This window comes from Sturnus vulgaris, chromosome 12, assembly GCF_052056855.1.
Source record: "Sturnus vulgaris isolate bStuVul1 chromosome 12, bStuVul1.hap1, whole genome shotgun sequence".
Lineage (NCBI taxonomy): Eukaryota > Metazoa > Chordata > Aves > Passeriformes > Sturnidae > Sturnus > Sturnus vulgaris.
The window spans coordinates 10,800,921-10,828,154 of record NC_142254.1 but is presented as its reverse complement, the minus strand read 5'-3'; the positions used below and the strand labels follow the sequence as shown (position 1 = coordinate 10,828,154).

Here is a 27,234-nt window from a genome sequence, read left to right as displayed (position 1 = left end):
CAGCCACTCCCCTCCTCCTCCTGTGCCAGGGAGCAGCAGCTGGAGCTGGGGCATTCCCTGGCACTGCTGGCACTCCCAGGCCCTGCCCGGTGCCTTCTGATGGAGCAGCAGGAGGGGACACGCTTGGAACAACCATGGTGACTAAACCAGGGCAGGAGTAAATCCTTTCCCTTGTGGTGTGACTAACATGTGATTAATTATTTATTTTTAAACCTTTAATTGCAGTGTGGGACTGAAGTCTTTGCTGCAGATTTTCTAGCTTTGCACGTACAATGCTTTTTCACACACAAACACGAAACTGTGAGTTTATAAAGTCTTTATTGAAAAATACAATTGCAATATTTTCATACAAAGTGAAGTAAATGGAACATAGTAACAACAAGAATTATCTGACACGTCCATAAATATTTTTACAGAAACATCTACACGACTTCTGGACTTCATCTTTTTGTTATGCAGGTAAGGAAAACTATGTTTTTATTTTACTTTAGCTGAATTCTTAGTGAAATTAAGTCTTAAATTTTCCTATTACTCAGAAGGGCAGGAATGACTGAAAACAGGGTTTTTAGCTTTTGCTTCCTCAGAAAGCCATTTGGAACCTGAGTGTGCCACATTTTACATGAAGAACACCCCCTCCCCAGCAGAGGACTGGCATGTTGTACTGATGCTTTCCTAACAAGTCTGGTATTTTGGACCTATTTTAGATGAAAACAAGTGGTAAGTGTAATGTGCACCACCTGCTGCTCCTGGTATTAGGGGAGAGATTTCTCCCAGGCAGCCTGCTTTTAGCCTTTTTACAAAAACCAAAGCAAAACACAAAACCAAACTCCCAAGCCCTGTCCTTTAAACATAACCAAAATATCTGTGTTTTAAGAGATGGGCACCACCTTCCTGCTGCTGAGTGAGCAAGGGCTAGAGTGCCTGACTATCAAGAAAAGTAACAAGCATATAAAATTCCTTGAAAAAAAGCACACATCCCTGGCTTCCTGCATTCATTGTTGCATGTACATCGAGTTACAATGAATTCTTAATGCCATTTGCTGACAAGAGGAGCAATGGGATGTCAGATTGAAATAAATACAAAAGTCATATTGTTTCAGTACAGAAAGACAGCTGAAGTCAGCCTTTGCAAAAAAAATATTCACATTTAAAAAGTGCCATTGCAAATATACAGCAAAATTTGTCTGCCTTAAACATGATGCTTCACAGCCCACTCCCAAGTGTCACCTTGGGAACATGAGTTCACTTTAAAACATTGCACAGCTCAAACCAATCAACACAGTCACCTCCCTTGGTACAGCAAAGGGCCACACATTAGAGCTCAACACTGTGATGCTTCTCAAGGGCATGTGGGCCATCCTGAATAGGGACAGAATCCATCCATCCACCTTCCTTCAGGGCTCTAAACACTTCTCTTGTCCCTCTGCAAGCAGAACTGGACAGTGTGACAATGTTACTCCTAAGCTGTTAGTTTGTGAGGGGTTTAGTGAGGAACCCTGACATTGTTGGTACCTTGGTGCAGGGCTCTGTGCTCAGGCACCAGGACCTGTCTGGCCACAGCTGGCAGGGATGAAGCACTGAGTAGAGCAAAGCAAAGCTGTAAATACCTGCTGCAAGGTCCACAGCTGTGTTGGGGATGTGTTCTCCAGGCAAGGCTGCAGAACTTGCCTTGTGAAGAGCTTAAGCAGAGCCTGGAGTTGTGTCAGGAGTCTGAGGTGGATCCTCCCTGTCCCCAGCGCTGTCTGCCCTCCTGCCCTGGCCCAGGGAGGGAGGAGCTGTGCAGGCTCAGTGAGACCCTCGGTCATTGGCTACGTCCTGGAGTCGTCTTAACAGAGCCGTGTGATTCTCCTGGCAGATTCTCTTGGCTGGGGCTTCAGTGCCATCTTCCAGGAGGATGCCTCTCTTCTTTGTGGGTGTTTCTCCAGTTCGAACCATGCTGTTGATTTCCTTTAGCCTCTGGAGGGGGGCAAAAGAAGGATTAACTCTCTTTTGTGACTGCCCCATTATGATGTGAACTGTTGTTAGATGCAGTGCAGTGGGACTGGACACCTGTACTGTACTAAGGTATTTTCTTCATCACGGTACTGGTCTTTCCCTTACCAGAGTAAGTCTTAAACTCAAGGGAGTTTGTTGTGTGTCTGCATGCAGAGCTCAAAGGCCCATGCAGCCCTACAGCTGTGGCAGCTGCACTGGCAGTTTGATGAGCCTTAAGAGATAATGGACAAGGTAAACAAAATGTTGTCTTGCAGACTCTGCTCTAATTTCACTACCAAAAACAAAAGAGTTAAGGAATTAAAAAATCAAACTCAAACCTTTAGTCTCACCTTCGAGGGGCTGCTGCTGAAGTAGTAGAATATTTTCTCTTGGGGAGAGAGGGCAGACTCGTTTCTGTGTGGTGAGATGTACACGGGGTGGTGCTGGGAGAGCTGCACTCTGCGGGGGGAGCTGAGGCGCACGAAGGGGTACGGCGAGAGCGGGGGGGAGTCCGTCTGCTCGAGAGAACAGAGCACTCAGAGCTGCAGCCTGAGCTCAGGGCTCACTGCAGCAGGGCTTTTCCACACGAGATACCATACAGATGTACAACAAATGCAGGTTTTGTTGTGCTATTAGGCCAGATGAGTATTTTATAATTTAAGGAAATTTCACTGCATGGTCAGAAGACAAAGCTCTGTGTGTTAAGAAAAAGCAGAGACTGTAACTTACAGCATTTGAAGTGTACTTGAGGGCAAAGTCCTTGATCTGCTCGATGTAGACGTTGTTGTAGAACTGGATGAGGTCCCCGCGCTCCTCCTCCTCGGTGTCGCTGTTGGGGCCGCTGAGGCGGGTGGGGGTCGGGGGCGCGCTGGAGGGCTGGGGCACGGGCAGGGTGCTGCTGGAGCGCATCACCGGGCTGGAGTCACGGCTGCCTGCAGGCACAGCACGGGCTCGGGCACTGCCAGCCTGCAGGCACTGCCAGCCTGCACACACACACACACACACACACACACACACACTGCCAGCCCTGCACACACACTGCCAGCCTGCACAAACAGGGACCATGAACCTGCTGCCACCAGCACTGATGCCTGGTTTGATCCCTGAGCCTTGTCCCTTACAGGAAAGCTCTGTTGATTTCTAACTTCTTACTGGATAAACTGCAAGGGATTTGCTGTAGGAGCTCAGTTGCATGACAATATAAAAAGAGCCGAAACTCCATTTTTCAGCATTTATGTTGTACTTTTAGCAGGAGCTCTTTCTTGTTGCCACCTGGCACTATTTCAAATAAAGAACCGTAGTCTTTTTCTGTCAGTAGGACAAATACTTGGCTTAGCCATACTTCCTGATAATTTAATGTGGGAAGTTGCAAAATATAACCCTCCTCTGACAGAAAATATTAATACCTACTGCTTATACCATTATATATTAAATACCTTGAAAACTGCTGGTAGGAATACACAGCATCACTTCCTCGGTTTCCTTTATAAAAGTTAATTCAAGGAAAATGTGTCAGTTCACATATCAAGAGAAGAATCCCCAGAGCTGTCAGCTATGCTGCAATCAATGCTGTGGGTGGTGTTCCTATTTCTGCAGACAGACTGTGCTACAAAAGAAACTGCTGCAGCTCTGTGGTTGTGATAAGAGTAACTGTGAACCTGGGCTAGCCCAGATTTCCTTATTCTGCAAAGACTCCAAAGTTCTTTGGGGTGTGAGCTGAACTCAGAGCTCAGGCCAGCACAGCAAATTCCCAAGGTAAGTGCACATGAGGAGGGATTTGAAACTGTCAGAGTAGGTGCAATAAAAACCTTGAGTTAGAGCAACTCTTAAATGTTATCAATGTATTCTTAATTGTGTCTAAGTTTACCAAAGGAGGAACTGTTTGGGGTGAAAGAACAATAAAATCCAACTCTTAGTTGAGGCACGCTGTTCTGGAAATGGAATTAAACCCAAACAGCTGGCATTTGCAATCACTCACTTCTTTCTTTGTTCCTGTCTTTGCTCCTGTCTGTGGGTGAGTTCTGCTGGCTGCTGCTGTCACTGCTGCCCGAGTGGCGGCGGCGGCGGCGGCCCCTGATGAGGACACTGCGATAGACCTGCAGGGACAGGGAGCAGCGTGAGCAGGGAGGGTGCAGCGGGCACCCGCTCAGGAACAGCTGCCTGCATGGCACATCTGCTGCCAGAGCTGCACTGTGGCACCAAACTGCTGCTTGCAGGGCAAAATACAGCCTCCTAAGAGGAATAATAGCCCCTGGGCACTGCCTCCTCAGGTTTTAAGTAAACATTTTCTATTTTAGGTACAGTTTAGCATAAAAAATGCTTGCAATAGTGCAGGATTTTGGGTATGACCACTCTTTTTAGAGAATGGTTCACAGACTGCATCCCCTTAATATTAAATCTTGCTTTGCCAAGTGCTCTGTTCCCAAAATAGCATGAAGGCATTTAATAAACCAGATCCCACATGGTTAAACAGTGACTGTGCTCACGTGGCTCTTGGCTTGTGGCTGTGTCCGGTAGCAGCGCATGATGTTCTGGAATGATCTGTCTTCGTTAGTAACCTAAGGGGGATGGACAGAAAAGGCTCTGTTTTTCTGCAGGTTTTTGGGTCTTTTGTTTGGCTTGGGGTTTTTTGAGAAAGTAGTATTGGGAATATTAAGTATTTAAGGAGTTTTTTGTTTGCCTTTTCTTTGTTCCCGCTTTACCTTAGTCATGACATAGATGGCACACATCAGCAGCTGATCCAGGTGTCTGTCCATCATGATTTCAGGGCAGTGCACCAAGGAATACTCAAAGCATGTCCAGATCTTTTTGCGCAGCTCATCAGACACATCGAGTTTGGCACAGAGGTCCCTCAGACGAACACTGGCCAAATGATACACCTGTGACATTGGACACTGTGCTCAGGGCCACAGCAGCACTGCTCTTCTGACCCAGCAAGAGTGACTCAGACTTGCACACCTGTAGAGCTTGTGCAAATGCTAAGCCAAAAGAAGAATAACTAAATTCAAATTTAACTTTTTTGCCTACAAGGCACAGACATTCTCAGTACTGGTGTCAGTGCTAAGAAAGTATTTGTTTGAAGCTTAAATTCTAAGCTGTCCTGAGCATAGAAAGGGCACTGCATTGCCTACAGTATTGAATAAACCAGAAAGTCTCAAAAGTGAACCTCTTTGGAAGAGCCTTCAAGAAAAGGGACACCTCTAAGAACCTGCTGGCCAAGTACAGAATCTATTTCCACATCCTGATGTGCCAGCACACTCCTTTGCTAGTGAGAAGTGGCCTGCAGGAGAAAACTACTCTTCAGGTGTGTATGTATAATTGAGGTATAGATTAAATGTAATATGCCCTCATTATTACAACCAGTAAGTGTGTATTTTTAAAATTACAGTAGGTATACCAAAATAAGAACTAAGCAAAGCAAACCTAGATCAAAAAGTACCTTTCTGAAGAAGAGTGCAAGGGAGCCCATCTTGCGAGGCCTGCCGGCCGTGGCAGTGAGATGCTGGGTCTGTCTCTGCTCTCCAGGGGAGATCTGCTGCACTGCTAACTGGCCTGGCAACTGCAGTGCTGCCCCAGCCATCTGAGGGTTCAGGGTGCCAGCCAGAGTCTGGGCACTCAGAGGCTGCATGGGCCCAGACACAGCCTGGGGCTGGGTACCTACATTTACCTGGACTGGGAAGAAAGTTATTCCTCCATTTTCATTGGCAATACCTGCAATGCAACAAAAAGAGCCTGAAATAACAGCGAGCTGTATGGGGGATGTGTGTATGTGTGTGTGTGTAGGTTTCTTTTGAGTTTTTAAAAACAATTCAGTACTTCTTTTATTAGCTACTTATAACTAGACATTTAGTATGTTGTACACGAAATTGTTTAATCAAAATACTTTGGAAACTTCATCATGAGACAAGCAGATAACAAGTCTGAAGTACGGGTTTCATACTAAGGCAGTTCTCCCTGGCTGTGTTGTAGTACCCTGACGGAACCAGCCCGAATGGCAGCGCAGCAGCTTTCCCTCACCTTGCACGGGTATTGTCACCGTCTGCCCGTTGTTGGCTGTCACGGTGGCCGTTGCCACCGTCACCAGGGTCTGGCCAGGCACGGGGGTCACGGACACGGCCTCGGGGCTCACGTTCTGCACGGGCACGGTGCCCACCACGGGCTGGGGGGGCACCCTGAGCGCGGCGCCAGCCTCGGGGGCAGCGTCACTGTCGGCGAACAGGCGCCGCCGCGTGGGGTTGGCTGTGGGAGAGCTGTACCTGTCATACAGCGTGGCAGGAGGGGAGGACAGGCCTGGGCACAAAAAACACACACACATTTATATTCAACTCTTGTTTTACAAATAGGTGATGGAAATCTAATGCAAACCAAAATATGGCATGCAAAGCTCTTCAGGGAAAAAAAAAGTAAAAGCACAAATTGCTTTTAGAGATGACTTAATCTTCAATAATACTGTGTTTAATATTTTTCTAAGTTCATGCATTATATTTTATTTTCTATAGTGGAAAAGTTAGAGATGTCATATAGTGGAGTTTCTTTTCTAGTATAGCAATAAAGCAAACCAATTAGAGTGCAAGCTGTGTGTGCATGTATAAATACTGTTTAACACATGCTGCCCATAACCATCACCTGAGAACACCCTATCAAAGCAGTTATTGTTCACACTGGTATGATGAATCCATCAGTCTTAGACCTCTGATGCAACTCTGTGAGCTGCAATACCAATACCCTTTACCAATGTGTTTGCAGCTAACTGTGCATTGGCATTAAAGCAGCTCTCTCCCTTACATAATTTAATCTAAGTAAGCAATGTACAGCATGTTCTGCTTTAAAAATATCTCACCTTTTCCCAGTCCTCCACTTTCAGCACGAACCTCGTTTATTCGCCGTGGTGTCAGTGGTGAACCTACAACACTGTTCCCAGCAGATCTCTCAAAGTGTTGAGGTGGCATTACCTAAAATATTTATCTTTTTATTAGAATGTCTCTATTACACATTAACTACATAGCAAATTTTTAAACGCTACTGCACTACAAATTTTGAACGGCAAAACTTTGTGGAAAAATAACAAGAACAGTGACAAACTTAGCCTAAGCCAAACAAAACCAGTAGTGAGTGATTGAGCTGCTCTGGGAGAATCACACTGTGAAAGTCCTTCTGTGGCTACTCTGTCTACTTTTTACCACGGCTCTTGTCCAATAATCTTTCCCAGGGTTACTGGTCCAAACCTTCCTGCTTGACCATTTTGTTCACTGTTCTGCTACACCAATAAAATACTGGATTAAATACTGGGTGAGACTCATCTCTGCTGCCTGTCTCTGTTGCAGATGTCCCCACAGAGGTGACCCTGACCAGGACAGAGCACACTGCACTTGCTGCTTTCCCTGCACTGATGGGCTGGGATGGTGGAACTGCTAACTGGGACCTGTAAGGCCTCTCCTTCAGGGTACAAAGTCGTCTCTCTGCCATCCTGTCTGATTGTGAAAGCCATGTAACACAGAAAGATGTGCTCACCTCTTCACAAGTAGGAACTTTGTTTTCATTCTCTCTGATCCTGTCCCACAGTACAGATTCCCTTTTCCATGCCATACTTTCCAGGATCTGCTCTTCAATGTGGTTCAGATGTTTTACCACTTCCCGACAAAGGCCATCCTCTGCTCTAATGAAAACCTCAATTACCTGTGCAGTGGATAATTATGATCAACACAATGTATTTGTTTCATAGATTCATTCTTAAACAAGATCTAATTACAATACTAGATTTTCAAGGCAGAAGAGACTATCAGAAATATGAAGGCTGCATTACAATGACTCAATCCTAGGCTGTCATACAGGTCAATGAGCACTCACGACTTTGTAAGCATTTCTAGCTATCAAACACATTACCTTGTAAAAATGATAAACTGGAATGTCAAATATTTCAGTGATGAATGGGAAGTTTCCGGGTGGGTTGTATGTAAAGGTAATGATCTCCAGGCAACATGCCAGCAGAGACCTGTGAAACACATCTTGCTCCAGTATTGCCTGCAAGAGTTGCAAATTTTAAAGCTTATTTTACAGTGTAACTATAGAACAATAAAATGCTTTTTATTGTGTCAACAGCAAAATTTTAAAGCTTACAAGAAGTGTCCCCCTATTTTTTAAGGGACAGAAGAGAGTTCAAAATGAACCATCTTTACTCATTAAAAATTTCATCTACCTTTGTGTTTGCAAACACAATTTCTTGAACCATTTTTTCGTCTATTCAGGTGTATTTACAGGGTTCTTCTCAGAGATTTACCCTCATTTTAAATAGCTGACAATTCTACTCTACATCTGTGCTCTTTTTTTGCAGGTCCAACTTTAAAAGTGAAGAATCTTTTGATTAGTTTTCCTTACAGATAAGTCAGTGTCTCCCAATCTCTTCCTCTCTTGCTCAATGACTGACTCCAAGACCTTGTAGTAGAGCATCTCAGCACGACGAAAATGTTTACTAGCAACATCTGCAGGAAGTTTAAATAGAAGCAATATTGTAAAATGCAATAAAAGAATATTATATTCTTAATCTTCAGACACAGAAATGCAACAGTAGCTTGTGTGGATTTCTGTGCTGCTGTGGATACAATACTGTCAAGACTAAACTAGTTAATTTCAAGTTAATGCAGGAATCCTTCTCCTACACTGCACTGACTTGTGAAGGCAGAGCAGAGTAACTTGCTACTGAACCCAGATTCTGGTGACACCATCCTGGTGACACCTGTAAGAAGAATCCTTAACATTCCTATAATGAACACAATTCAAATTGAGAAAATGCACCTGTACGGATCCACCTTGCACTGTGCAACAAAAAGCACTGAAGCAACTAAGCTGACAAGAACAAAGGAAGGCCTTATTAAGGGCAAGAGCATCTTCCTTGTATTCAACCCATCTTCAGGCATTTCAGATATCAAGACAACTTTGCCAATCATGCTTTTGTGTTTATACTGGCAGGATTTTAATACCTGTACTAATCCATGCTCATATGTAAGCCAAAGTTGCTGTTGGGTTTTTAAATACTACAGTTACTCAGATTTTCCTTACAAGCACAGAAATCAATGCCATCACTAATATTCTTATATTTGAGAGAAAAAGTGGTAGTTAAAAGTCTTTTCATTTCACTTTTCTAATGCTGGAAGTATGATCAATTTCCCACGATTCAAGCTAAGGCTGATTATAAAAATTCACAGAGCACTGAAATTTGCTAAGTCTTAAGAACACAGGAAGAGAAGAGAAAGTAGAAGAGAAGTAGAAAAGACACTTGTGCTGAAGCATAACGTGTATGTAAAACTTAATTACAAGAGATGGATGTGTTTATAGGCATTTTATGGATAAGCAAAATGTTTCCCACCTTTGGAAAAATTACTGAATTCTCCTTCAGACTGAGTGCTCTGACAGTACACTTCGTGCATTTCTTTAACTCTGTTTGCAATGGATTGAGAAGGATCTCTGGAGCATGACCTGAAAATAAAAACTAAACATTTTCAATATACTATTCCTACTACGACCAAAACCACTCTATTTTTTCGTATGTTGAAAGCATAAAAATGGAAATATATTGCACAGCAATACAAACAGACACAAATGTGTCTAACTGCAAAACAGTTTATCCACATGGAGAATAAAGTTTGGTTTGCATCTCTTACAGTATGGAGTGATTTCCTAGGTAGTGCCATTTGTTAAACAGGAAGAAGTCTTGAAAATTTTATACTGGCAATTTGTGGTTAGAGAAGCTCAGAACTGCTGGGTTTTAAATGGTGGATGTTCATCAGTCTCTAAGGACAGATGAGTCTAAATAAAGAGAACAGTCCTTCGAAATGTAAATGTCTCTCTGGATTCCATTTTGCTCCAGTAGTAAAAGACTGGCTCACATTTCAAATTACACTGTTCAGCATTAAAGCGATTAAAACTAGAATAGAAAATAGGATTATTTGGCTAAACCCCAAATTTACCTGAGTATTTGCTCCAGGTTTTCACTGGGGGCATTTTTCAGTCCTGCCAGCATCGTGTGCAGGCGGCTCAGGCTGTAGGTTGCTATGGAAACAGGTGTCACGTATGGGTTGCTCTCTTTAATATACTTGCGGCCAGTAAGGGGGGTTGTGATCCTGAGTGATTTGGACTGAAAACGAAAACATAACCACATATACACAGACACCCTGATATAAACTTTGATAAAGGTCATAACCTAAAAACATAGAGCTGCAGAATTCTTAGAATTAGATCTGTGGAAAAAAAATGGCTCCTAATCAAACAGCCCAAACCAGACCATGAGTCAGGTAAGAGCCAGCAATGACGAATTTCTGTTGCTCAGATGTTTATATCAAAGAGTTCTGTATAAACAGAGGGGACATGACCTATGCTGAAATGCAGATGCTGGAACTGAAGTGTCAAACAGTTGGACCAATCTCAAGAATCCTGCCCAAACCCCATTATCCCTTCCTGGCCCAAGTAACAAAGGTAGCTGTAGCTCATAGCAAAAGTGTACTGAGACAGGGTTTGCTTTCAGCAGGTTTAACCTTTAACATGAGAAGTCCTTCTGATCAGCATTTTAGTTTATTTGCATCAGATCAAGCCATCACATTACAATAATGTAGTATCAAAGATATCCCTTCAATTAGCACACATTAAAATCAATGTATATTCTAATTACCTAATCATGCAGTAACTTCTTTTAACAAATGCATTACATTCTTCACCATGAAGTCCATCTCCCAGTACTCCACCCATTTTCTCCTCACACTCCAAGGTGTGTTTTATTTCTGTCTCCATAGGCAGCCAGGGAGGATGGCATATAAAAACAGCAACACAGACCATGCCATACTCACCCTGTCAAAATGCTGCTGCAAATTATGCTTCACTTGTACCCTTTCAGCTGTTTCCATTCCTGAAGGTGTGTTTAAGCACCTCGTGAGAGTTCCAATTTCTTCATCTGCATCCTCGCCAAGGAATATTCGCTCATCGAGATTTCCCACTGACAGAACATACTCCTCATAGGCCTTGTTGATGGCTTTGCTACAGCAGAAAGGAAAGACAGACAAACCCCTTTTATTTAGACTGCTTTATTCACCTGCTCACACACTGAACACAGTTTTGGCCTGGGGGAAGCCTGCTTCAATTTTTTTTCCTTTAAGATCTACAGTACTTTAAACATGACAGTAGCAAGGACATTATTTTCCCTATGTATCTGAAGCCCTGCCATTTATCCAGCTGCAGGAAGAACACAGTAAAATACTGAGAACTCCTATTTCCTGGAAACTCCTCAAAATTTACACACCATTGTATCATAAATTACATGGAACCATTTGTATATCATTAAAAGAAATTAAGTCCTACCCATAAACATCTCTAAACACCACCGAACCCATTTTTTCCCTCCCACTTCCTACTCGGTGTGCTCCCACAGCTTTTTCATAATAACTCTGAGTTACACACACACAAAAAAATTATCCAGGAAAAAGAAACATAAGAATTAAAGCAGACATCAGGTAACACCACCCTGAAGCACCGTTCCTGTTTCAAGCAGGCCTCAGCCCCCTGCACTGCCAGGAACAGGAAGGCAGTGCTGGATGGCCATCACTGGACACACAAGGCATGGCTGTGCCAGTGCTCAGTGCAGCTGGGCCACAGAGGGACACTCCTGCAAACCAAACCACAAACAGGGACTTACACGCTATCTCCAAAGTTCCCAGGATCGAGAAACCCCGTCAGATTTTCATCTTTTCCTTTTAATAGCTGTAAGACATTTAAGAACAAAGGGTGGGCATTTCATTTCTTATAAAGGTTTTGAAGGTAACAAGTAAGGAGAAATTTTTCTACATTACAAACTTACTGACCAACCTTTTTGTCAAAAAGCTTCCGAATATATGGCTTCCAAAAATGTTCCTTTATACCTTTTGCTTCTAAAACTAATCCATAATGTAAAGAACACAGTTTTTCAATGATGCAGGGAGGATCAGATGATACTTTATAATCCTTACTATGGAAGTCTTCAGGTAGACCTACAATTCAGAATATTGTATGATTTAATTTTGCAAACTCATGTCTTACTTTCTTATTAAACTTAAATTCTATGCTGTGTAGTCAAGTATGAAATTAAAACAGCAAACTAATTAGTCCTCTTGAAAGAACTACTAATTATGTAATGTCCACTCAACTGGTAATGTTATCAAAAGCACATTTTGAGTTACAGATTAAAAACATTACTTACTGAGTGATAAAACCTACAGACATCAATTCTAATAGGAAAAAAATCAAACACCATTGAACTACAATATTTATTTGAGATAATGGTCTCAGGTCACATCCAAAGCACGACAAGTGAAAGCCAATCCTGTACAGCACTGAAAATGAAGTGCAAGCCTGGGAAGAGTTACATCAGAAATTCAATGGCAACTTCTCACCATTCATTTGAATTTGTGGTTATGAACAGCAGCAATCCAGAAATGACAGAGAAACAAATCTCCTGTTTGAGCCCTGGGTTTTTCTTAACTGCTGCATCACAGAACATTCCAGTCTCACTGTTTCCAGTGGTGGCTGTGTCATTATGCACTTTTCCACTGACATTAAACCCATATTAACTCAAACTATTACTCTGGAACTTCCCTTAAAGGGTATTTCCACAGTATATCAAATTCTTGACCTAATGCATTATTGACAAAATCTACTACATTAATAGGAGTGGAACTGCAAAGTCAGATACAGAAAATATTAATTCTCATATATTTCAAATCAACTTCTTTTTCTCAACATACCCTTAAAATTAGGATTCAGGAGTTCTTTACGGTTGGGACACTGCAGAGCATTTCCATACACGAGATCCAAAGCACACAACAAGAGATGGTAGGAATTGACCAAGTCATCACTGATCATAGGAAAATTTCCTGCAATATTAGAAAAACATAAGACATAAAATTAGCAAGGATTTAAGAATTTTTTAACCAAGAGACTCTTGATGTTTGTATTACAATCAATAATGGAATCTTGGAAACACAGACTTTGGTGACTGTAAGTAGCTGGACAGCAACACAGGCAGTAAAGCAGACTCACAATAACACATAACAAATATAAAAGTAAAAATATTTTTTCAAAAACAAGTATATTGTGCTATTTTGAAATCAAACCTTAGCAAAATGTTAATAAATAAGCTATTGCTGCTCCCTCATTCACAGTAATGTCATTAACCAGTGCATAAATAACTTGCAGCAGCACAAACTGTACCATGCAAACTGCCCCAAGGAAGAAAAACGTCACTCTGGCAGCACCAGCCCCACTGCCTGGCAGAGCCATGCCCTTCACTGGATTCCCACTGCACCTGCCCAGTGCAAATTCTGCTCTGAAGGCCAAGGAGGGGTAGAATGGGTTCTGAGGCTCAACTTTTCCCCTTTTCCCCAACCTTGCATTGCTGTAAAAAGCTGCACGAAACTTTAACTTTGGCAAGGCCAGACCCAGGTTTTAAGATGGCCTAGAAACTGCTCCCTCCTTCAGCCCTGCCCCTCACTCCCAGAACAGACCCGTACTTACCTCAAAATCAGATTTATTTTTGAACAATCTGTTTCCTTGCAAAAAATTTGCTGGGGGCATACTTATTATAAACAATAATAAATTTAACTTCATTTCTCTTGTGCTTTACAGAAGAGCTAAAATGTGCCTATCTCTGACCCTGTTTATTAAATATTTTCTATCTATCATTTTCCTGCAGAAAAGACTCCTTGTAACTTCACTCTTTTAACACTTTTAACAAAGATTATAATCAGAGTTGTACATTACTCTTTACTGAACTCATTTATGTTTATGATATTCCCCTAGAGGAGTGGCCCTAGATAAAAACAGTTTGGTAAAATAAATTATACAATTAATCAATAACATGAATCACAATTCTGTTACTTTTTATGCACAGCATAATGTTTTTATTACTCCTTAAATATTAATAACTCTTCCACTCTTTCCACCATCCCTTTTTTCTCAGGGAAGCTCCAAATCACTTACCTGAGCCCACTCTGAAGAACAGGTTTAAATTCTTGAAAAAATCTATCATATAGTAATAAACTCATTTAGAACATATTGAAATGGATATATGATTAGAGAATTTTTCTCAATTATGCTGTTATTTTTTTACCAGTAAAATACCAGTTTGTTCAAAGTTATGTTATTTTCAGGCTCCATGTTTGTTAGAAGAAAAATAATTTCAATGCAGATAATTTGTTTTAAAAAATGAACCCTGGATGAAATTTTAATTAACTTTACTCACTTATCAGTTATTTCCAAATCATTAAAGGTTCATAGCAAAGCAATGAAAAACCTAAATACTGTTAGCAAATCTTTAATCAATAAAATTCTCAAAGTAACTGTCATAACACAGGTTCAATTCCACAACCATGACAACTACCACGGCAATCCTTACTGTCAGTACAGAAATAAATATCATTTCGCAGTACCAGTAGTTCCATAGTAATTTTTTGTTGCTGACATTTCGAACAAAACTCCCTTTCATAACCTTGTACTACATAATAAAAACAGAGATTTTTTTTTCCCCATCAATTTTAAAGAAAGAAAGAAAAGAGTTTGAAGAGCAGTTCTTACAAACAGTATTCTGAAGTGCAGTCCCACTGAACAAGGGACTCCCTCAGTGTGCAGAGCATGAACTGAAGGCAATGGGCTGCAGGAGCAGACAAGTCTGGGCCTGCCACTGATGTGTGGTTGCTGTGATAAGGATTTACTGCCCACCCCCATACCATAGAGCACAGAACCTCAGACCAGCACCTAACGCCTTCCTAGTCAACACTCAGTGTACATTTTTGTGCTGCCACACTTTAATAATCATCTAGTAACTTTATAGCTTTTATGCACTGCAATTTTTTTCATTTCCTTATAAAAGTCAACTGGATGTGTTATCAACGTGGTGTTCTCCATAAGGTTAAGTTACCATGTCTGAAACTGCTTGCAACTAACATGCAGTCAGTCGATGGTGCAGTTACTCAAACATATCAGTCAACAACTTAGCAACAGGAAGAACCATAACGTCCCTCTGCACCTTGTCAACCATCCAATCTTCCCACAGAAGTGAGGACTTTACAGAAGGGAAAAGAAAAACCTGTGATTTTCCAGACTGACCTACTTACTCCTCAGCTGCCTACCTGTGCTAAGGAAGTGAAGTCCTGACTGACTAGAAATAAGTACAGTACTGACTCTGCTCTGGGCTCAGTGGTTGAAATCATGCTGTGTTTCAGGCTGAAAGCACCACATTGTTTAGGAAAGACTTCCCTTGCCCAATAAGGTGGAATTTGCAGCCTTACAAAAAGGCATCTTCCTCACAGGATGGAGTGCTGAGTGCAGCCCTTGTGGCCCAGCACACCCTTCCTGACCTCTGTGCGGGGATACAGTGCTGAGGGTCCGGCACTGCTGCCAGGAACGCTCTGCAGCATGGCAGTGTAGAAACAAAGGCTTTGTAAACAAAGTTCTGTGCTGAAAAAAATCAGTGCCAGGCCACTCAATATTGCCACAGCCTACTCTGTCCTAGCCTCAAAATCATCCAATTAAGGAAATCATAGAACATTGTAGGAATCTTAACACTGATTCACTTTTAAATTTGAAAAAACACATCCCACTACACACTCCCAAACCAAACCAAAATTCCTTTTATTGCTCTCCTTGAAGAAATTAAAATACTTGTTTTCCCCTAATAGGTGTTATATTATGAAAAAAACCCAAGTTACTGGACACCATCAGATGATCTGAACCTACAATGGTGCTCTTTCCATGTGGAATATCAATCCTGTTTTTACTTTCCCCAAAGCACTACCTTACTTATACATCACTCACAGCGAACATTCATCAAAGCAGGACTTGAAACAAGGCTAGGGATGTGGAAACTCCTAAAGACACAGATTTGATGAGAAAAGATTTCAGACTATACATGCTACGATTGAATAACTGAAGCCTAAAATGAGGATTTAATCCTGTGCCTTCCTTTTTCTCCCAACAGTCACTATCAAGAAAAACATCTGAAATTCTCTACTGTTCTCATAAGCTTTAAGGCTGCTCTTACAATAAAGGTTACATGTAGACTGCACCTATTGGTTACTTTAAGGGCTGATATAAAAGAATGACTAATAAAACTATGTCTGCTGTATTTAATCCCTTTCAGATCTCTTACCTTTTGCATGAACAAACAGCACCCAACAAAAGTGGAAAACTTCGGTCACAGTACATGGTTGTCGTCTTTTAGAGGAAAATACAGTAAGAAGACAGTAAGCTCAATGAATCAAAACTGATAAAACATCCTACTAATTCAAAACTAAGCTTTACTACAGTGTGGCCAAAATCTTACACCCTTCCCATAAACCCTGACTAAAGGAAATACAGAAAGATGCACAAAACCTAAAAGATATTTGGTGTAGGCAAAATCTGAACCCCAGTCTCAGCCTGCAAGATCAATTCTGCAGCACTGCAAATACAAATAGTAACAAAGAAACAAAGCTTCTGCTATAAAGTAAAATATCCACAAGATCTGCAGCTATGAAGAAATCCATGGGAGTTACTGGGCAGTGAAACAGACTGAGCTGTACTATGAGTTATTAAAGCCATGCAGATCATAAAAGGATCAAATTCTTCCTGTCTTTCCCACCTCTGCAACACTAGTGCTTCCCTTGCTTACAGGCTGATTGAAATCTCTCCCCTCTCCCCCATCCCCCAAATCACCAGAAACTCAGCAGCTTTGGGATTTCCTGCCCCTGTCAGACCTGAAACTGAAAAAGAGTTTCAAAATTTGCTGCAAGCAAGGACAAACCAACTCCGATATTATAAACAACAACTATGAAAATACAGTCAAAATACAACTAACAAAACAACCAAGCAGCTTCACTGCATTTTCACTAAAGTAATGCTCTAAAATCAGTCTGGAAATAACAAAAACACACCTCTGTTTTCTTCCTCTCTGTTGACGAGGTTGATCTTCTTGAGGATACCTGAAAATGTCCTGAAAAATGGGCTCATACTTCTTAAAAATGACTGCAGAAACGGTGAAGTTTCTCTCCAATCTCTCAGTTCGCTCTCTGAACTGGGATGGAAGATTTGCCATGTCTTCCCACTTCTTCATCTTGTTAAAAAACTCGATCAAGCTGGAAATACCGAACAGGTTAGATCAGAAAGGCCGTTTGTTTTTCTTGCAGAAATAAACTCTACATTTTCAATGAAAGTGCAATTTCTACTGCCCAAACTACTGATGAAATGGTGGCATTGCAAACGTGACAATGAACTCAGAGCCAGTCCTTCACCCATAAACATGGATGAGCTCAGACAGCTCCTGAAATATTTTTAGATCCTCAGCTGATAACCACGTTAACTATGTACTCACAGGTCTGGCATCTTCTCATAAAGACAAAATCAACTCCAACAGTTCGATTATTCTGAAATCAGACTTGCCTCATTTTTCTGAATTATTTATTAAATTAAATAAAACAAGTTGTGAGATCTACAATGTTAAGAATATTCTACAAAGCATGAAAAACCTCTTAAGTTTTGGTAAAATGCACTTTGTAAATTTGGCTTTAATTCCTTTTCTGCTTCTTTATCTACACCTTCTTTTTCAGTGTTATTAGTCTTGATATCCCAAATCAAAGAAATAATTTATCAACATTCCCTCAATTTCTGATTTGGAAAACAAAAGCTTATAGAGGAACACTTTTGCATTATTTAAATCAGCAGCAATGCTTCAACAGTAGAGGAAATAGGATAAAAAAAAAAGTACGTAAGAACATTTTTTGGTTTTATGTGACAATCTACGGAATTTTTAGAAAACCATGAGATTGTAATAAGTAAAGTCAATTATTTCAGTTTTATTACTTAATGGACATAAACATACACATATTTGTTCATCAGATTCTGACCTCATTTAGTGACATTAGCAAGAACATGTGAAAAATGAAATTTTCTTATGCAAAAATGGAGATAAATCTAGTGAACATTTTCACAGCAAACTACAAATGGTTTCTCATGTGAGAAGTTCACACCACAAAAATTGGCTGCTCTTCAATGACCAGCTTCTTTCTCCTTTGAGTGAAGGAAGTCAATCTCTTATTTTGAAAACCAGTATTTTTATGAACATAGTAGTGAGCCAAAGGAGCTGCCCTACTTCTGTGGCAGTGAGCTATAACACAAACATTCCAGGGATATAAAGTGTCTATCTTCAAAAGCAGGAAACAAGAAACACATTTAGCTTTTATTCTCTATTTCCAATTTCACAAGGTGATAAGCACGCTTTGAGATTTTCTAAGTGTCTAAAAATCAGGAAGAATAAAAGTTACCTTTGGTCTGAACAGCGCAGGATTCTGGTTAAGGATACATAATTTCCTTCCGCTGTTCCTCTGCTCACAGTTGGAATTGCTTTCCTGCAAGCCACGTACAAGGCACAAGCCAGCCAATGCATGTCATTTCCCTGTGAATCAAAACATTAGGCATCTAAAAAACTTCACTGAATAAGAAAAGCAGGCTTTTCAGCTACCCCAGCATCGGGGAAAGCACTGGGTCCTGAACAGATGAAGTCCAACCAGTGAGAAAGTTGATTCGCTGTTTCAAACTTCTGTTGTGCTTTGAGTTTTTAACTGCAGCAAAACAGGTGCTAAATAGACACCAAACACTGAACTGCAACAAAACTAAACTTACTAGTTACCATTATAAACTTCACATTTGGCTCAAAGTGTGAAGTATATTTTGCGTATATGAAAATGCATTCTTAGTGTTGTTCTTCTACAGCGTTTTGTACTGCTCAGATTTAAAAGAAAAAGGGGGAAAAAAAAAAGTTACAGTTCTTGCAACCAAAACATTCTTCTGCCCTGAAAGGACAGTAGGGAAAGAAAAACATCATTTCCATTTTGCTCTATATTACACAGTAGAACAATTATTCAATCTGGTACCTAAAGACAGAAATTAATTCTAATGAGCAATTGAAATTTCATTCTCCGTCTTTGATCAAACAGTAACACTTCAGTGGGAAAAAAGACGGGTAAACCAAGGGGGTCAAACTGAATTCGAGGCTGTGGTTTTGTCGAGCTCGATGATGTCAGGGGCCCAGGTGAGCGCACACCGCGGGGCAAGGCAAGGCTCGCTGCCTGCGATGTGACAGCGGCGCTGCCGGAGCGGGGGCTCCTCCTTCCCCGGCCCCGCAGCACCGAGCCCTGTCCGGCTGCGGAGCCCCGACAGCCGCCCGGCCGCCGGAGGGCAGTGCTGGGGGACCCGGGAACTGCCGAGGGTTATCACAAACGCCACCTTCGCTGGAGGAAGGCACCGATAAAAAGGCGCTTCCGAAGCTCCCGGGCGCGTCACCGCGTGTTCTTGTTTTCAAGACCGACGCGCCCAACCCTTTACCTTTTACCTTTCACCTTTTACCCTTCACCCGTCAGCCCGGGCCGTGCCGCAGCCGCTCAAGCCCCCCAAAACATAACAAACGTGATCACACCTGCGCTGGGCATCTCCGCGGGCCCCGCGCGGCTGCGGAGCGGAGCTGCCCGAGGCCACCGTGCCGCTCCTCGGCCGCACTACTGGGAGCTGGCGGACCACAGCGACGGGGGCTCTGCCATTTTTAACACCTTGCCGCCGCTACGACTCCCAATTGCGATGGTTATTCCCGGCCGGCCGGGCGGTGCGAGGGAGAGGCCGCCGCGCCTCCACCGCCGTCCCTTCCCTCCGCACTTCACCCCCGCCTCCCGCCGCGCTCCCCCCGGGCCGGCCGCGGCCCCTTCGCGCCTCCCTCACCTCCAGGGTGTAGTTGCGCCTCATGCTCTGGTAGCTGAGCCAGGCCTCGGCGCGGGCGCGCTCGTCCATGTTGAGGCTCCTGCAGAGCTCCTCGTAGCGCTGCCGGGTCTCGCCATCCTCGCCCGGCGGGGACGGGGCGGCGGCCGCGCCCCCCGCGGGACCCGGCTCGGCCCCGGCCGCGTCCTCGCCCGCCATGCCGCGCCCCGCCACTGGGGGGCAGCGCCGCGCTCCGCGCACCGCGCCTGCGCCACCGCCCCGCGCGTTCGAATCCAAACACCGAGGGACGGGCCCCGCCCCCGCCGCGCGCCGCGCCCGCTCATTGGCCCGCGGGGCGACCGCCCCCTCCGCCCACGCGCAGGCGCACGGCGCGCGCTCCAACCACGCACCGCGAGACGCGGCCCCGGCGGGGCGGGGCCCGGGCCGTGAGGGGAGCCCGGAACGGGCAGAGGGCGGGCAGCGCGCAAATATGTACACAAATATGTACACAAAAATATACAAGTATACACACACAGTGCGGGGTACGGGCTGTACAGAGACAGTGGGGGATAGGAAAGAGGCAGAAATAGCTCCCCTGGTTAAGTCCGAGCAGAGAGGAGGCTGCCAAAAATAAGATTTAAGTCCTAGAGCAGGTACTCGTCAGTTAAATGATCAGTAAAATAGGCTGCACTTGATTAAAAGAGATTTATTGACTCCGTTGGCTTGAATTTGTATTACTGGTATTTCACGAACGCTGAAAGCTTCAGGGGTAAAAAAAGAAATGTCAAGAAAAGATGATTTGGCTGACCTGAGATGTGATTCAGGACACAAATACACGCTGGTACCCAGCAGTAAGAAGAGCGGAAAGCCTGAGCTGGCACTGGAAGATGATGATGCCAGCACGGTCCCACTCAGACCTGCAGCCCCCCAGACTACCAGAACAACTCACAACATTAAAAATGCGTGTTTAGGCTGTATTTAATGTCTTACTTTTTTTTTTTTTTTTTTTTTTTTCGTAACACAGAGAAGCTGTGAACTTTGCAGTGAGGCCAAGTTCCTGCTCTGAGATATGCAGGGCATTGATGGGAAGCTCTCTGCCACCCGGACTATATAAATGATGTAGGGCTTTTCTGTTTAGCTAAATTTACAGTGTCTACTAAAACATAAAGCAGTAATAACTTATTCCTTCTCCCCTCTTTCCCTCCTGCTCCTCCCTCATTAAAAAGATGCAAGACTAATAAAGAGTTCTCCTCATATGGCATGTTAATTATCTGAGTAATTTCGCCTACTGAACTCCATGCTAGATCTACCAGTATGACAAGTAACAGCTACAAACACCCTCTCAGCCCAAGTCCCTCACAGCTGCTTGACTACCCCCCAGTCACATACATGTTTTACTGTCTGTAACCTCAAATTTCCCCATGAACATGCTCTTATCCCCTACTTTGAGCTGCTGCACACAGGTCAAACTCTGTCAAGCAGAGGAGCTGACATGGTAGTTCCCAAATCAAATGCTTTTGTTGTCTGAGAGCAGAAAACAGTGTAAGGACTAGTACCAGTTTTGGTGAGCACTAGGGAAAGTGCTCTCATCTCTTTAGATGATGATACTGTATCTGACATTAGGATCCCAAGAATTTCCCAAACCAGCCTCTCTTTTATTCTCGAGACCTTACCTGGAACACTACTGAGATTTGTGCACTGTCAGGTCTCGTTCACACTGGAAGCACACAGGAGGGAAAGCAAACAACTCCTCATTTTCCAGTTTAACTTCATGAAGGATCTTGGGCACTGCATTTTCCTTTCTTCCTTGAATGAGAGAACCTAAAAGGAGGCACCATTCAATTAAAAAAAAAAAAAAAAAAAAGAACTTGGAAAGCTGCTATCTTTATTTCCTTTTCCTCTAAATGTAACAAGAAATTATACTGCCCGTTTGTGTAACATTAGGGACATTTAGATAAGCCTGGACAGTTATTTTGTAAACTCCTCTGGCTACACGAGTACAATTAGTCTGCTCTACAGATGACACCACCAGCTCAAGGTCTCAACAACACAGATGTAAAATTTTAAATGTTGAGCAGCTACAGCAATCTAAATCCAACATTGCATTGGAACAGCCTGCTCATATGGAAGGCAATTATAGGTGTAATAGAACTAGATCAGAAACTGCTTATAAAACCAGCTGTTAGTAACTTGCACATCACAAGTAAGTTAATGTAACACCACTGTGCAAATCCCTTTATATTAACCCTGAACACCAGGCACATTTCATCTCACTACAGCTTCAATCAGAGCTTCATCAAACCTTCATTTTAATGGGTGATCAGCACTGTCACACTGAGCGATCTATGAAAAATGTATTACTAAATAACATGGCACAAAGAATTTTCTCAGAGACAAAATAAAATAAATAGGACATGACTTTGCCCTGGACACCTTGTTAAGAGTCTTACCTAACCATCATATCCCACATACTGTTTGGAAAAGTTTCAAAGGAGTGCCAGGAACTAACCACCAACATAGTGCCTAGATCACCTGTTTCTTGGGAATAGTTCCATTGAAAAATAGATCCTTCTATTTTAATTTATAGACCAAGACAACTGGATTCCAAAAACTAATTAAAAAAAATACTACTATGAGATTTTGCAGGACTTCCAAGGATAAAAGAAACAGAGAAACTGAGAACAGAGCTCATGTATATGTGAACTTTTATCACCTGTGTACAGATCTGCAGAAGCAGAAGCTCAGAAAGGATGATCAGGACCTGAAGACAAAAATCAGACTGAAAGAAATAAGGATACCATTGAATCATTGAAATGCAATGCCAGGTTAAAAGAAGGTGGCATCGGACAAGCAGGGACAACTTGGGTTCAGGAGAAATGTCTGTGCCCTGTGTGAAATACATGCAATAGTTAAGTGTTGTGTACACAGTTAAAAGCTTTAATAAAGATACAGAAAGTAATGCAAAGTTTCTTTTAAAAGAGACTGAAAAGGTACTTACTTCCAACTGCCAACGTGCTTATTTAACTTACTATTATTATTATTAACTTACTGCCAATGTGCTTATTTAAAATTAAGGTAATTTTTAGACCAGAACCTAGACCATATACTCTTTTCTAACCGTAAGTACTGTAGGGTGGGAATAACAGCTTGGTTTTAAGACCAGAGAGCTAGAGGTAACTGATTCCCAGTGAAATGATACAAGGGTAAACCATGGTCTTGGGCAGTAGGTGTGTTACACATGTCCTTCCTTTGTTTGCCGGGTTTTTTTTAAGGTCTTAAGAACAATTTCATTTCAAAACTTAGAACTGAAAGTTGGGTTTTGCTCCTGGAAGATCCATGTTCAACCCTTACACAGCATTACTTTCACATACTGAGGCCGACATCACGGGTAGTCAAAGAATATGTTTAATAAAAAATAATTAAACTTCCATTTGCTCTATAGAACATCATAGAAAGTAATTCAATAAATTACAAATGACTTTTTAAGACGCTTGTTCAACTACAGAAAGCAAATTCAGACTACACAGAACACAACTGGCAAATATTGCAAATGTCCAAAAAAAACCTGGACTAAGACTTGGATCATGAAGCCTGAAACAAGGGATAGAAATACAAGGCAATAACAGCTAAGGTTTTTTTAGTAACTACCAACACACACTTTATCATCACCTTGGATATCCTTTTAATTTTAACTTCAGTATTAGTGTAATTCTACTGAGGTTTCCTTATAACCCTTAACTTTATACAACCGTATTTGCATATAGTTTAGCTGATAGTGGGACACTTTTTCCCCCTCTGGATCAAACTGATGAAAAATAACCCAAATATAATTATGTTCAAGTCTACACCAGCCTTCATTACTTGAAACTGTAATTGCCTTATTACATAGAAAGAATCACTAGAACAGTAACCAAACTTACTTGACCATAATAGGAAAATACTTTATTTCATAAATCTGATATAAATTAGGTTTTAGCCACAAGATTTAGGACTTGTTTTGTGGGGGAAGGGTGGGAAGTGATGGTATTGTTGACATACTCCATCAGCAAACAAAGTTAGTAACTGCTTGTAAAACTTTGGCTATTTCATAGATGCATCCTAGTTAAATAAAAGTGCTATATTACAAAGGGCAAAATATTAAATATGAAATACTTTTTATTTTAATGATGAAGAATTGGCTACCCCCTTCTCTTGGCAGTTTTTGATTTTCACTATTGCTAAGACACTGCATGAAGGGCCAAAAATCAGAATACTATCTGGGAAAATACGTAACCAGCACAATCCAAATGGTACTTGTATAATTGTGTAATTACATCTAATACTGCTTCTAATCATGGGGCTAGTTATTTTGCACATAGAAACTTATATTTCATTGGTAAAGTTCTTGATAAAAAACAACACAGTTGTTTTACTGTACAAGCAAGCAACAGAACTATATCAAAATATACAGTTTTTGTTTTTTATTTTTAAATTTATCCCTTTGTAAAGCTTTTTCCATGACTTTCACTAGTACCTGTATCTATTTTCTCTTAACACTTGCCTATTCCTGGACCATAAATGATGTAACCAAGGTCAACTGAAGTCTCAGTCAGTTCAGAAGTTCTGTAAATGTGAATCTGGGCCTCGACCGTGTCAGAGTAATAGCAGCTTAAGAAGAAGGAGGAATCATATCACACATCAAATCTTTCTTAGTTAGATTTTATATAGTAAAGGGTTCTAAGGATTTGGACTTAAAACAGATGCCTTATGCCCTGTTACTGTGGTTTCTAGGAATAATTTGTCTTCCTTACTATTCAAAGTGCTTTTTTCTTTAGTGGGTAACTCAGCATAATATATGAAGTGATATCCCAATAATGATTTTGGATAATATTTAATATTTAGTCAGATTTAAATCTGCAGAGAAGTTTAAACTCAAAAGGAGTTCAAAACTATCTGTTGTACTTTATTTACCATTATTAACTGGGAACTCCAGAAGGTTTTATGACATAAAACACAAATAGAAATCTACACAAACAAAGCAAACAAACAATTTTTACATGAATTATGCAGTGTTGAAAGGTCTTTTCAGTGGCACTTTATGACAGTTTGCCTCTTCTGAGTCTTGGGGAAATTAGTCCTCATTTTGGGACTTTTAATTCTGCAGAGGGAGCCCAAAACTTTGCAAGGTGTAAACTAAATAGACCTGCGTGGTGCCAAGTAGCACGAGGCAAGACAGTTTTTGCTTTAATTTCCCCTTAGTGCTGTCAAAGAGAACAGCTGCAGTAAGAGGGAAAGAAAACCCCAACAGTCTTATCTCATGTAACTCAGATTTTAACATGCTATACAGGATGTCTTTAAAAAACAAAACAAAACCTGAAAACAAGTAATAGAAACCAATGTAAACTTCCTAAACTAACTCAGCTGAGGTAACAGGTAGCCAGTTTAATTGGCTGATTGGGAAAAATTTATCTTCTTTTAAACACACTTGTACCTGAATTGGAAACAGCAGTGCATCACAACACTAGAGCATTTTCATGTAATTAAAGCAATGGATGGTGATGTAGATTCTACAGCTTTCATGACATTCATTAGCTGCCCAAATTATTGCTGAGTTTTGATCTGTAAATTATAAGTGTCAAGGAGGCTGTAAAACTATATTCAAATTAAATCAATAATATGCATAAAGTATTCTGTGTTCACTGCAAATATATTAAATATACAGCTCTTACTTGAGCATTATTTTCATAAAATTAACCCCCCAACAAAATTATAATGCCTTTTGTTGTAATTTTACACCATTGTGTATTTGATAGTACATACAAGTTCAGAAACTTATGAACTTCAAGAAATATTACATGCAAAACGTCTCTGAAAGCAGTTTGCACTTCTAAACAAATACTGAAATGTTCGGTCAGTAAATCATTGATGCACTCAACACTGGGTTATTTACAATGAATAATTAAAGAATAAATTCAAAATCAGTTTATAATTTAAGTGCAGAGTCTGGGGTCAGTCTTCATCGCTCGAATCCGAATCCTCAGATGAAGATGATGTACTGTCAGATCCAGATGAAGCATCTGCTTTCTCTGAACCCTCATCTGTGCTGTTTTCGTTGTGAGAGCTTGGCTCCGTTCCCCCTTTGTCTTCCTGATCTCTAACCCTAGAATTTTCCTCCTTTTCTTCTGTGGGCTTGGCTGAGCCTGTGTCATTGCTTTCACTGTTCTGTACATCGAAAATATTAGACTGAGACAAAGCTGGGATATGAAGATTAAGGCCTGGAGTGAGAAGCATCCCTGGGTAAAGTATGTTGGACAAAAGTAAAGGGTTAAGAGAGAGAGGATTGGCAGCTGCGGCGGCAGAGGATGTTGAAGGAGAACTTGAAACAGAGTTTTCACCACCAGTATCCGTATTTTGGTCTTCTGTCCTTTCTTTCTTTGCATCTGTCTCCTTGGAATCGTTTCCCTTTTTCTCCTCCGACACGGATTCTGCGGACTTTGTCAGGAGTCCCCCCATGCCCAGCAGGTTTGGTAATCCAGCCATCCCTGACAGCAGCATGGGGAACATGGCAGCCACGTTCTTGGCCTCTCCAGCGGCGGCGAGGCCAGCCGGCATTCCCATCAATCCGGCCGTCACCTGCAGCGACTGCAGGTTCTGCAGGTTGTGCTGCAAGGCCTGCAGGCTGGGCAGGTCCACCCCCGGCAGCAGCCCGTTGGCCAGCAGGGGGTTGACGGGGACGCTGGCAGCGGAGGCGGCCGCCGCAGCCGCCGTGGCCTTGGCCATCTCGCTCTTGGGGCGCCTCCCCCGCCGGCTCACCTCCTCCCGCACCACCGGGCCCGTCAGGATGCGCTCAAACATTCCCTCGGGGAGGAAGCCCTGCCAGAGACACAGCGGCACTTTAGTGCGGTTGGGAGCTTGGGGATGGCAAAGGAAAAGCCAACGGAGAACAAAGGCCTCGTCTCCAGACAACTCCCTGGAACTTGTGATGACTTTGTGCTACCCCGTGTCCCCATCTCCACTGTGAGGGATCTTCTGACACCCTCTGCTAGCTCACCCTTCATGGTTTCCTGGCACATCAAGCCAAATATAGCTAATTACAACTAATATATCTTATAATCTAAGATCTAAACCAGCATTGCTTTGAAATATTAGCACACAGCAATCACTTGACAGTTTAATTAGTTTTCAATTTAAAGTTAAATATGTGTGATTGCATACAGACTAACAATCTCTGAGCCTTTTTTATTTTTGCTAGTGTCTCTAATTTAATGTCCTCATATTTCATCTCATCCATAAACTGAAGAATAAATAATAAAGACTCAACTTGAATTTAAATGAAATTCACAGTACTTCTATTTAGGATTTTTACAGTATTACTTCACCACTTTTAGGACCTCCTACCTAACAACTAAGAACTGCAAATACCAATATTCCCTTTGAAATGCATTGTCTTGAAATTTGCTTTTTAAAATGGCCATCAGAAGATCAAATATTACTCAACACTGTAATACAACTGCCTTTTTTCCCCAGAAAATAACTCTTACTTTT

The 27,234-nt window shown here is 41.9% G+C and overlaps 2 protein-coding genes across 6 annotated transcripts in view; both read right to left on the bottom strand.

Annotated features, from left to right (window-relative positions):
- Window positions 1-301: 301 nt before the first annotated feature.
- RBL2 (RB transcriptional corepressor like 2) lies at window positions 302-19,944 on the bottom strand. The gene is made up of 22 exons (XM_014882974.2): window positions 19,735-19,944; window positions 18,288-18,418; window positions 16,902-17,102; window positions 16,139-16,203; window positions 12,738-12,866; window positions 11,824-11,984; window positions 11,654-11,718; window positions 10,812-10,998; window positions 9,939-10,105; window positions 9,338-9,447; window positions 8,350-8,453; window positions 7,858-7,995; window positions 7,486-7,650; window positions 6,815-6,926; window positions 5,992-6,264; window positions 5,414-5,685; window positions 4,677-4,853; window positions 4,461-4,532; window positions 3,953-4,070; window positions 2,704-2,906; window positions 2,325-2,489; window positions 302-1,956 (listed from the first exon to the last, which is right to left on the bottom strand). The coding sequence occupies exons 1-22, from the start codon at window positions 19,927-19,929 to the stop codon at window positions 1,786-1,788; spliced, it is 3,381 nt and encodes a 1,126-aa protein (XP_014738460.2). The 5' UTR covers window positions 19,930-19,944; the 3' UTR covers window positions 302-1,785.
- A 3,155-nt stretch (window positions 19,945-23,099) lies between these two features.
- CHD9 (chromodomain helicase DNA binding protein 9) overlaps window positions 23,100-27,234 on the bottom strand; it is a 71,619-nt gene continuing 67,484 nt past the window's right edge. For all 5 annotated transcript variants that reach the window (XM_014882903.2, XM_014882929.2, XM_014882921.2 and 2 more), the window contains exon 38: window positions 23,100-26,562. In XM_014882903.2, the coding sequence (XP_014738389.2) occupies window positions 25,699-26,562 (864 nt within the window). In that variant the 3' untranslated portion in view covers window positions 23,100-25,698. The remainder of the gene's footprint in view (window positions 26,563-27,234) is intronic.